The sequence below is a fragment of the Crinia signifera genome, chromosome 3 (assembly GCF_055691185.1).
Source record: "Crinia signifera chromosome 3, ASM5569118v1, whole genome shotgun sequence".
NCBI classification, from domain to species: domain Eukaryota; kingdom Metazoa; phylum Chordata; class Amphibia; order Anura; family Myobatrachidae; genus Crinia; species Crinia signifera.
The window spans coordinates 308,546,283-308,558,578 of record NC_139219.1 but is presented as its reverse complement, the minus strand read 5'-3'; the positions used below and the strand labels follow the sequence as shown (position 1 = coordinate 308,558,578).

The following is a 12,296-nucleotide window of genomic DNA, read 5'->3' as shown; positions in this document are numbered from 1 at the left end:
CGCCATGCTTCGGGCTCGGTGGCTCGCTGCGCTCGCCACACTATATAAGATCGACTCCACGCCGACGTGGATAGTGGGGGTATGAAAAGGTTGGAGGACGCGTACCGCCGCCCCTCGTGGGCTCGCTGCGCTCGCCACGCTTCCGGTTGGCGTCAATAGTGGGGTGGCGTTAACAATGGGGGGGGCCATTTCACCCATGAGGGGGGTTAGCAATTAAAATTGGGGTTTTGGGGCCTTTTTACATTGATTCCAATGTAAAAATCATGTCGATTGCATCATCTCATGCATCTTATGCCGCGCAAACACATAAGATGCATGAGATGCTTGCAATGTAAAAATCCCGTCAATCTCGTTGATCGCGTCGATTGCATCATCTCATGCATCTTATGCCGCACAAACACATAAGATGCATGAGATGCTTGAGATATCAGCCCCACACATACAATCTAGATCGTGGGCGCCGTGCTAGGAAAGCAGTACCACAATTATATTTGAGCGCATTTTCCCGACATTCTGAATCTTGTCGCATGTATGTGTGATACTACAGCAATGTTGTACGGTGCTCTTGTAGGTGTGGATTTCTGCGCCCCGGGAAAACACGCCTGTGAACATATCTGTGCAGCAACTGCGACATCGTACTACTGCAAGTGTCGGGAAGGCTACACACTAAACCCAGACAAGAAGACCTGTTCACGTAAGTATGTTATAGATTACTTCCAGCCAATGGAGGAAGCCATCTTGTGTACTTGACTGAGATAGTATCTGTGACCACAATAAATTTAGCACGTCATAAGGCTCTTGTGATAGACAACTGACGACAAAATATAGTGACTCCTATTTGTATTACAAGACACCTAAATCTAAAAGTGATTTGCCTTATATTTGTACAGTAGCTTTAAGTGACAGTAGATGTTTGAGCAGATTTGCCTACTTTGGTGTCCTCCTCTCTGGGAGAAGCCTTGAGAGGAAACGCTGATCTGCAGCCCGGGGGTGGAACAGACGCTGATGACATTAAGCCGCGATTTGTGGAAGTTCTGAGAGGGGGTGGGGCTAAAATGATGCAGAATGATGCAATTTGCATCAGTTGAGCTCCGCCCCCTCTCTGAATTGCCGAGAATGCCGGATTTAATCTCTCTTTTGAAGGGCAATGCAGGACAGAGGGCGGGAGGTAATGTGAGTGGGCTACTTGCCAACTTTTTCCAGGGGTGCTGGGAGGCGGACCCGATTTTCCAGAGCCTCTCAGCCATTCCCGGAGGTTAGGTAAGTATGTGTTTGAGATAAGCTTGTGTATACAGTATGAAGGATCTGTTATAAACTCCAATCTTCATTCTTTGGTAATCGGGACAAGTGAGTGAGGGTTTGGTCACATGACACGGGCTGTGGAGATCAGGTGGTGGAAATGTTTCACTCCGAGACTCCTCAAAGTGTTGTTTTATACCAGGTATAGATGTATGTGCCGCGGGAAGACATGACTGTGAACATATCTGCGTGGCAACTGGGACATATTATCAGTGCAAATGTTCTGCTGGGTACACGCTCAATCCAGACAAGAAGACCTGTTCACGTAAGCCACCCTTCTGTATGTTCTTTTGGTCTGTTGGTGTTTGTTCCGGCACTTCCACATTTCTTTGTCTTCTGCGCAGCGGTGTATCATTCCTTTACTCCGCACCGCAATGATTGGTACCACATACTGTACCTATATTAGTCATATAATGCTAATACAATAGCTACACCCCATATGCATATGTAAATTTCAGACCATGTTACTTGATCTAATTGAATAATTTCTCGCCATTGAATCATTTTTCCTCCCTTTGTAGATAAAAGTAAGTCTATACTTACTTTTATCCTGGACGGTGATGGGCAAAATGGGGGCGGGCACTGATGTCATGTGACGCAAGCCGCCCGCCCCAAGCAAACATGGGTGTTTGCAGGGGTCTGCCCAGCATTTCCAAGGGCTTGCCCACTGTTATTGTGGGCATGCCCATAAAACCACCCCCTGTCTGTCCATCATATAGTGAACCCCGTGGGGGTTTACCTTGCACATGCGCATGTACGACTATGCGCATGCGCAGGTGACCACCACCGGGGATGGGTTTGGATTCGGACCTCTGCGACCAGGTCTGAATCGGCACCTTTATTCTAAGCCACTTAGAGCCACAGTGCTTTGATTTTGGAGCAGAGGGGAGCTAATATTTATATGCAAACCCAATGGGTTCTGTACAAATACGATGTTTGGAGGTCTGTGCAGGTGCAGAACAGGTCTTGCTATGTCGCTCGCAACCCCGTCAGCTGCAGAATGATTGACATGCTGCAGTGTTTGGGGGGGGGGGGGGGGGGGGGAGCACCCAAGGAATACATTTGTAGAACTCAAATGGCTCCATGCTGACAAGTTGCTGTTAATGGGAAACTCTAGCCTGATAGTCAGCATTTGGGTAATTCACATACATCTCCCTCAGAGTTTTCTGGGTATAAGATGTGGCATTTTTTACATATGGGCTGCAGGCCCATACACCCCCCCCCCCCCCCCCCCCCCCCAGGTAAAATCCGCCACTGTCTCTGCCTGCTCTGGCTTCAATGTGACTGGCAGTGATTTCCTATTGGAAGTCCGACCTGCCAGTCACTCAAGGCAGTCCCATTGGGAGGAGCAGCGAAGGGGGGCCCACATTGCGGCAGCTCCCCTCCTTCAAAATGGTAAGAGCCGCCACTGGGTATAAGCTTCAGGTGACTGGGGACGGTCCCCAATAACTGTAATGTGCTCGGATGGAGTGATTAGAGCTGGAGCTTTCTAAGTGACATCGGGTTTAAGCACCAGTTAGACATAACCGCAGTGCCTTGTGTGACTGTAGGCTATTTATTATGAGACTCATGCTGATACTTACTTAAGTCAATGCTTAATTACTGCTTTATGTGTAAATGTTACATATTTCTTCCGGTTTACAGAGGAAGTACAAAGAGTCGTTGAGACAGAAGATCCCTGCAAGTGTGAAAGTCTGGTCGCTTTCCAAAGCAAAGTCAACATTTACATTGACTCACTGACTACAAAACATATCCTTTTTGGAAATAAGGGACCTCAGTGGTGGGGTGACCCTACCTTATGCTTTGGTTTAACATATTAATTTGGGTGTGCTACAGGGGTCCGACAGTCGGGTTCCCGACTGGCTAGACCCAGACAGCATGGTGAGCGCAACAAAGCTTCTTGTGGGCACGCTGCGCTCGCCACGCTGCGGGCACGGTGGCTCGCTACACGAGCCACCTATTCTATTTTCCCTCTATGGGGTCGTGGACCCCCACGACAGAAAATAGCCGACGCCCGTCGAGAACCCGGCTGTCGGTGTTTTGACACTCGGGATCCCGACTTCAGGTAAATGCCTGTCGGGACCCTGTCCGGCACCCATTCATTTGCTAGTTATAAAATGCCATTTTTAACAGCTATACCAGGCTTGTTGCTCTTGCTTCTGGCTCCAAGTGCCTCCAAGTCCCATACTTCTACTTGTTTTTGTCTGTGGTGGAGATGTGTTAAACCTTCTAGGGAGGACAAGTGGAGGTTTTGCCCAAACCAGCTATCATTTGTTTAGTACATTCTATACCAGTGGTCTCCAACCTTTTTTGGAGCGTGAGCTACTCGAGACAAAATAAACATCCTGAAGAGCTACTAAAATAAAAAAATAAATCTGCATAATAATTGAAAAATGCCCTTTACACATTATGCAACACACTGTAATGCCCCTGACACATTGGGGGAAATGTACTAATATGAAAAACCTAGTTTCGTATTAGTCGTATGCATGGTGAAGAATGCCGACATGGATCCTGAACTAGGAAAAGGCACCGGATCAAGACTCTGGGACCTACCTACGGGATCAAGATAGGTAAGTATCAGTGTGTGTGTAATGTATGTATTAAACTTTTATTTTTCAGGTGTCAGTGTGTATTTATTTAACTATTTTTTTTACTGTGGAACTACAAGACCCAGCGGGCCCTTTAATGCCCCGCAGGCTGGGACTTGTGGTTCTCCAAGTCCCAGCTTGTGGGGGAGGCTTGCTGGGACTCATAGTTCCACAGTTTAAAACAATAGTTTACATACCCTCCAGCTGTACCGATTTAGCCGGTACAGTACCGTTTTTTAACGGTCTGTACCGACTAAATCAAAGTGTACCGAATGTACCGGTTTTTGAAGGCTTTGGGTGGCTCCTCGCTCCCTTCCCCCTTGACAGGCAATGGGAATCGATTGGGACCAGCACAGATGAAAATAAGAATGTATTCTTCCTATCCTGGGCCTTCTGCACCCGTTACCAGGGGTGCATTGCGGTGGGTCCCAGGGTGCATTGCGGCACATCAAGTCATCAGGCGGCCAGCGGACTCCCAGGCTGAGAGACGCTGGTGGAGGGCGAGCATATTCCTATCTGGACGCAGCTGCCTGTGGCAGGACCGCAGGAGATGTGGGAGCTCAGCAGCCAAATGTATGTGTGCTGATGGTGCTGGTCTGCGGCGGCTCTACTCTGCTGCTCTTTTGGGTATGCCTGTATCATACAGGCATACCCAAAAGAGCAGCACATTAGAGCTGTCGCAGACCAGCACCCTCGGGTCAGGCTGTATCTGTGCCCACTGCCATGGGGAATATATCCTATACCTGCAGCAGCGACCCGGTGAGGTCTCCCTCCAGCCGTTTTGTGCCTGTGTCCTGGCGCTTTCTCCGCTGGGGCCTGCCGGCATGGTGCTCCGGGCTGCGCTGTCTCACTAGCGGGCAATGCGATCGGCAACTGTGTCTTCTCGCAGACCAGCACCCTCAGGTCAGGCTGTGTCTGTGGAGGCTGTATGTGCCCAGTTAAATGTACTGTGCTGGGCACATAATACATAAAATAAAAATGTTTGAAATGCAGTTATACTGTAGTTCACTGTCCTGTACATATTCGGAAAGGGGGCGTAGTCACACCCCCTTTACTTATGGCAACGCCCTCTCTTTCTGTTGGCCACGCCCCCTTCCCGAATGTGTACCGATTTCTAACCTGCAGATGTTGGAGGGTATGAGTTTATTCTTCTATTTTTTTACACCAGTATCAGCCCGGGGGCCACCGCACAGGGCCTCCGGGGACAGCACCAGGCTTCAGCCTGGTCAGGTAAGTCCTGGAGGGGAGGACCCCTTTATTGGGGGGGTCCCCACTCCCCCAGGGCCCCTGGCCAGGCTGACCGGTCAGGGGGTTAATGCTTTGGCCGGGGGGACTTGTATAAAAAGTCTCCCCCCGGCTGTGGCATTACCCTGCTGGCTGGTTTGGCCTGGGGCTGGTTCTTAAAATACGGGGGACCCCTAGTCATTTTGTCCCCCGTATTTTGGGAACCAGCCCCGGACCTGGAGCCTGGGGCTGGTTGTTAAAAATCGGGGAACCCCTATTTGTCGGGTTCCCTGATTTTTAACCCCTTCATGACAGAGCCAGTTTTTGCCTTCCTGACAGAGCCCTTTTTTTCAAATCTGGCATGTATCACTTAAGTGGGGATAACTTTTTTTTGCTTTTACTTATCCCAGTGATTTTGAGATTGTTTTCTCGTGACACATTGTACTTCAAGTTAGTGGTAAATTTTCGTCGATACAGTCTGTGTTTTTTTGTGAAAAATACCAAAATGTCGTAAAAAAATGGAAAATTTTGCGATTTGCAAAATGTTAAATTTTCTGCTTGTGAGACAAATAATCTTACCACTCAAAATAGTGAATAACTAACATAGACCATATGTCTACTTTATGTTGCCATCATTATTTCAACCTCATTTTCATTTTTTTGGACACTAGGAGGCTTACAATATGAATAGCAAATTCTCAAATTTTCAAGAAAATTTCAAACACTGATTTTTTTAGGGATCAGTTCAGTTCTGATGTGACTTTGAGGGACTTGTATGTGAGACACCCCCATAAATGATGCCATTTCAAAAACTGCACCCCTCACATTATTCAAAACAGCATTTTGGAAGTTTGTTAACCCTTTAGGTGTTTCACAGGAATTAAAAGAAAGTGTAGGTGAAATTTCAAAATTTCATTTTTTTTGCAGATTTGCAATTTTAATACATTTTTCTAAGGAACACAGTAGATTTTACTAGAGAAATGTGACTAAAAATTGATTCCCCCAATTCTTTGGTTTTCATAAATATCCTATATGTGGCCCTAGTGTGCACGGTGACCAAACCACAGGCTTCATAATAGAAGGAGCACCTACTTGATTTTGGAGCCTCCTTTTTATGAGATTATTTTTTAGGCACCATGTAGGTTTCTAGGCACCATAAGATGCTAAAAGTTAGGTACCCCCCCACAAGTGACCCCATTTTGCAAACTACACCCTTCAGGGAATTCATCTAGGGGTATAGTGTACATTTCAAACCCCCAGGGGTTTCACCAATTGTGGTACAACTGGGCAGTGAAAATGAAAAAAAATAATTTTTCATTTTCACAGCTCAGTTGTATCAAAATTGGTGAAACCCTGGGGGGTTTGAAATGTACACTATACCCCTTGATGAATTCCCTGAAGGGTGTAGTTTGCAAAATGGGGTCACTTGTGGGGGGGTTCCACTGTATGGGTGTTTCGGGGGTCATTCAACCAGAATCTGTGCTGCAAAATCCAAAAATCACTCCTTCCCTTCTGAGTCCTGCCATGCACCCAACTGGTATTTTTTGGTCACACATGAGGCATTGCCGTACTCGGGAGAAATTGGGGCACAGATTTTGGGGTGCTTTGTCTCCTTCATTCCTTGTGAAAATGAAAAATTTTGAGCCAGATCTGCATTTTTGTGTAAAAAAATGTAATTTTTTACAGAAAAATGCAGTTCTGGCTCAAAATTTTTTATTTTCACAAGGAATGAAGGAGACAAAGCACCCCAAAATCTGTGCCCCAATTTCTCCCGAGTACGGCAATGCCTCACGTGTGACCAAAAAATACCAGTTGGGTGCATGGCAGGACTCAGAAGGGAAGGAGTGATTTTTGGTGGTGGAATGAATGGTGGGTGCTATGTCGCATTAGCAAGACCCCCGAAGCACCAATACAGTGGAACCCCCCCACAAGTGACCCCATTTTAGTCACCAGCTTTGGGAGGGGGGCTGGCGCTGCGGCTGGCGGGGGGGTGGGAGGGGTGCTGGTGCTGCGGCAGCCGGGTGGGTGGGAGGGAGGGGGGCTGCCGGGTGGGAGGGGGGGGGGCTGGCGATCGGTGGTAATCGGTGCGGTATATACACACACACACACACACACACACACACATATATATATATATGCGTGTATATATATATATATATATATATACAAATATATATACACACACATATATATATATATATATATGTGTGTGTGTATATATATATATATATATATATATATATATATAAATATATTTTTTTAAGTGCATATTGTACATTTAATTTTTAACTTTTTCTGCAGCTTGATGCTGCTGCTGCGGGGGGGAGGGGGGAGGAGGGCAGCGCTGCGTGCGCTCCAGACGCTCCGGGGGAGCCGGGGGAGCTGCTGCTGCTGCCGGGTGAGTGCCCGGCGGGTTCGAGGGGGGGCTGCACATCGGTGGTGATCGGTGCTGTACTTGACAGCACCGATCACCAGTGAATCCCTGTGTTACCGAGCGGCTTAGCCGCCGGTAACACAGGAAACGCTGTGAATGGCTGTTCAGATTTGAACAGCCAATCACAGCGATCGCCGACCGGGGGGGGGCACCCCTGCCCCCCCTGGGCGGCGAGGGGGGATGTCTGCTGTCAGGGACAGCAGACATCACCTAACTGTCACTGCGTCTCTAGACGCAGTGACAGTTAGAAGTCATGACGTATATATATACGTCATGTGTCGGGAAGTACTTCCCGACCATGACGTATATATACGTCAAATGTCGTGAAGGGGTTAATTACCGGCCCCGGCTCTTTCAGCCTGGTGCTGGTTACAGCTGTGGGGGGGACCCCACGCTGTTTTTTAAAAATATTTATTTATTTTTTCTATTTTTTTACACTGAAGCCTGCACGGATCTGACTGATTCGTGCAGGCTTAAAGCAAATACGACAGGACAATCAAGGTGTATTTTCCTGTCGTATTTTCGTGCCTGTTTTACACCAATTAGCAGCCGTATTATCAATACGGCTGCTTAGTAAATCAGGAACCACCATTCTTTTGAATGGTGATTCCTGTCGTATTCTATCGATGGTGTAGACATTCGTATTTGTAAATACAAATACGAATGTCCCATCTTTAGGAATACGACTTTTTGTATTTTCGGGATAGTAAATCCCGAAAATACAAATGTGTAAAAAATAGGTGTATTTCTGCCTACGAATACACCTATTTTTTACGAATCCATATTAGTAAATTTCCCCCATTATGCCAGATACCGCAATACCCAGACAGAATATGCCACACACTGCAATGTCCAATATGCCGCATACATACCTCCTAGCACTGGAGGCAGAGGAGAAGGGACATCTTAAAAAAATATGAATCTTGAAAAATATGAATATCAAAAATATGACACCTTTGTAAATTATGCTTAAATTAAATACTCCACCGATAACAGTCGTATTCAGTTGTATACAAAATACGAATACGACTGACACATAGTTGTATTCTTAGTCAATTTTGCCCTATGTGTGTCTCTTGGTGAAGCTTATTTTAAATTTAAATTACATTTTGTAGTGGGACCTCTAGCAAATTCCAGCCACCAATGCACCTCTGTGCTCCATGTGGGTCAAAGCCAGCTGCTAATCGTAGGGTAGGTTTAGAGGAGAAGCATATTGGATAACAGACAGGGGCGGATCCAGGATAAAATGACAGGGGGGCACCACGATAAAAGAGGGTTTGGGTGGGGGAGGGGCGGTGTTAGTGGTGCCAATGTGCATGCTAAAAGAGCAGCAGAGAGAGGGTGGGAATGGGATTAAAAATAGGCCCTGGCATTCAAATTACACAGGCCCACCATGGCGACAAAAGTGAAGGTCGTAGTTGTGCACGCGCCGAAGGCGCGCTCCGGAAAAGGCAGTGTGGCCACTCAACGGGGGGCGTGTCCTTGAGTGTAGTGTACCACACCATATACAACTTCTACACATTATGCAGCAAAATACTAGACCCCTTTATATGTCCCCCTTACACATGATGCCAAATGGAATGAGCCAAAATTCACATAATGCCACATGGATTGAGCCAAAATTCACATAATGCCACACGGATTGAGCCAAAATTCACATAATGCCACACGGATTGAGCCAAAATTCACATAATAACAGACGGATTGAGCCAAAATTCACATAATGCCAAATGGATGGAGAAAAAATTCACATAATGCCACACGGATTGTGTCAAAATTCACATAATGCCACACGGATTGAGCCAGAATTCACATAATGCCACACAGATTAAGACAAAATTCACAGTACGCTTCATAAACAGGAACATTATCCGGCAAAGGCGCGCATTAAACATTTACACCATAATGTCCATTACACGTTAAGTTACAAGCCATTATGTCCATTATGTATAATGCCAAACACCTCAGCTAATGAAATGACAGGGGGGACGTGCCCGGGTGCCCCCCCCCCCTAATTCGCCAATGATAACGGATGATTCCTGTATTTTGGAATATTTTTATATTTCAATGAGGTATCTTGAGAACAGGACTCATGTGTGAACAAGAAATGCATTTATGCTGTATAAACACATCAACACATGAAATACACACACACACATATATATATATATATATATATATATATATATATATATATATATATATATATATATATATTATATATATATTTTACTTGTGAATGAAACAAGGTTTTAAAACATGAACAAAGTTTTTGTACTATATCAGGCACTGAATTTTAATGCTAAGCAATAATTGTATGCACATATTTAGTGCCAGTTACATATCATGTGCTCAGTAGTGCCAGTTACATATCATGTCCTCAGTAGTGCTGGTACAGATGTCCTCAGTAGAGCCAGCTACATATCATGTGCCCAGTAGTGCCAGTTATATATCATGTCCCCAGTAGTGCTGGTACAGATGTCCTCAGTAGTGCCAGCTACATATCATGTGCCCAGTAGTGCCAGTTATACATCATGTCCCCAGTAGTGCCAGTTACAGATCATGCTCCCAGTAGTGCCAGTTACATATTAAGTCCCCAGTAGTGCTGGTACAGATGTCCCCAGTAGTGCTAGTTACATATCATGTCCCCAGTAGTGTCAGTTACAGATAGAGGACCAGATTCTCTAAGCTTCAAAAGTGATAAAATAGAGAGGGATAAACAGCCAGCCAATCAGCTCCTTCAAACACAGTCTGTGACATGGCAGGTAGGAGCTGATTGGCTGGTTTTTTATCACTCTCCATTTTATCTCTTTTGAAGCTTAGAGAATCTGGCCCCATGTCCCCAGTAGTGTCAGTTACATATCATGTCCCCGGTAGTGGCAGTTACATATCATGTCCCCAGTAGTGCCAGTTACATATCATGGTGACGTCATGATGCCACGGTGCATCCGCGCATTGCAATGCATGAGTATGAAAAAAATCGGCGAAAAACTGAATATTTTTCGGATATCCTGATAACGGATACTCAGCCTGTCGTTTAATAATGCCCAACCACTCAGGAAGGGAGGAGAATAAGCTGGGAACCTTGTGTCACTTACAGCTCTCTCCAGACTCCTATCCTCCTCCTCTGGTCGGGTAGCTTCATTGGTACCTTATGATACCTGATACTCATGTGACTGACTGCCTGGTTCTGCTGCTGCATAAGAGGGACAGCTAGTGATGTCAGGAGGGGCTCTGACAAAGAAGGGCCTAGGGTACAATATGCCCTGCGCCCCCTACTTAATCTGGCTATGCTTGGTTGAAACATCAGTACAAGCTGATCATATTTGTTAATTCTGGTTCTTGTTGTTGACTGTTCTATGTTGTATATATTTTTAGTTTTATGCAATATAAAAAATATTACGTGTAAATTATAAATCTATTTTTACCTTAACCACAAAGCACTAGAGGAACTCACAAAAGCCTTGCAAGTGTACGAAGGAAGAAGAGACTGAGAACACCCCAATAGACAATCTGCAGGCCGGGGAATGACCGAAGCTTAGTGCGTTGCTGTACTGCATACTGCTGCATTACTAGAACTTCTGTTGTTGCCTCAAATCCTGTGAAATACATGGGAAAGGATGCTATGGATACAGTGCTACATTAAATTCCGTTTGTTTCATTTATGCCCCTAACTGTCAGTTTGCATTTGAATCCGCATTATTAAATAAACATTTCCATTTTAAATTTTGATTGGATATTAAAGAAAAATGAAGAAGCCACTTAATGATGGTGGCCAGTTTGTGTACTGAACCAACAGTCATTTTATCAAGTACCTTGCTCCTCATGCCTCCGTGATATCAGTTGTTGCATTCTCATACTTTATATACAGTATTCTGTCAGCTGACAAAATGGCTGCCTCTATTGTGTGTGGCAAAAGTGTAATGTTCACATGGATAGAACCACCCCTTTCATTATATGAAACATTGAAGGGTTATAACTGAAATACTTCCAGGTTTTGGGCTGATGAGGTTTGGGTAAAGATGTAAATGAACGGCGAATGTGGGGGAAAGTACATTGGGACTTTATTACATTTGCCACTTTCAGTGTTTGAAGTTCTGGTCTGATATGGGAATGTAAGGTGCTTAAAGCATCCCACCAGGGAAAAGGACAAGACCTGATTTCGGCCAGTTCAGTGCTGAAAAAATCAATTGTGGAAATCACTACTGGACCCTCTACAGCAAGGAACAGCCCCTGTCCAACCATTCATCTCATACCTGTAATGTTACTCCACAAACTGATCTCTACTTTCTAGTAGTGTACTGTCCACAGCTTGTATTAGCTTCTGCTTTTGTACATGCACAGGTCTGTAGGGAGGGGTGAGCGACCGATACAGCCACCAAGGGCACAAAGATGGTATCCTTCTCCAGATTGACAGGTTCCTGGAATGACACCCTGTGACCTGCAGAAGAGCATAGCATCCTTAGCATACACTTGTCTTGGAATGAAACCCTGTGACCTGCAGATGAGCATGGTTTCCTGAGCATACACCTGACCTGGAATAATACCCTGTGACCTATAGAAGAGCATGGCGTCCTTAGGACACACTTGTGCTGGAATGACACCCTGTGACCTGCAGAAGAGCATGGCGTCCTTAGGACACACTTGTGCTGGAATGACACCCTGTGACCTGCAGAAGAGCATGGTGTCCTTAGGACACACTTGTCCTGGAATGACATCCTGTGACCTGCAGAAGAGCATGGCATCCT

The 12,296-nt window shown here is 45.6% G+C and overlaps 1 protein-coding gene across 1 annotated transcript in view; it reads left to right on the top strand.

The window, feature by feature from the left end:
• Window positions 1–11,280, top strand: part of MATN3 (matrilin 3) — a 36,775-nt gene extending 25,495 nt beyond the window's left edge. The window contains exons 3-6 of the mRNA XM_083174799.1: window positions 572–694; window positions 1,442–1,564; window positions 2,944–3,048; window positions 10,993–11,280. Of these exons, the coding sequence (XP_083030925.1) occupies window positions 572–694; window positions 1,442–1,564; window positions 2,944–3,048; window positions 10,993–11,042 (401 nt within the window). The 3' untranslated portion in view covers window positions 11,043–11,280. The remainder of the gene's footprint in view (window positions 1–571; window positions 695–1,441; window positions 1,565–2,943; window positions 3,049–10,992) is intronic.
• Window positions 11,281–12,296: the final 1,016 nt, after the last annotated feature.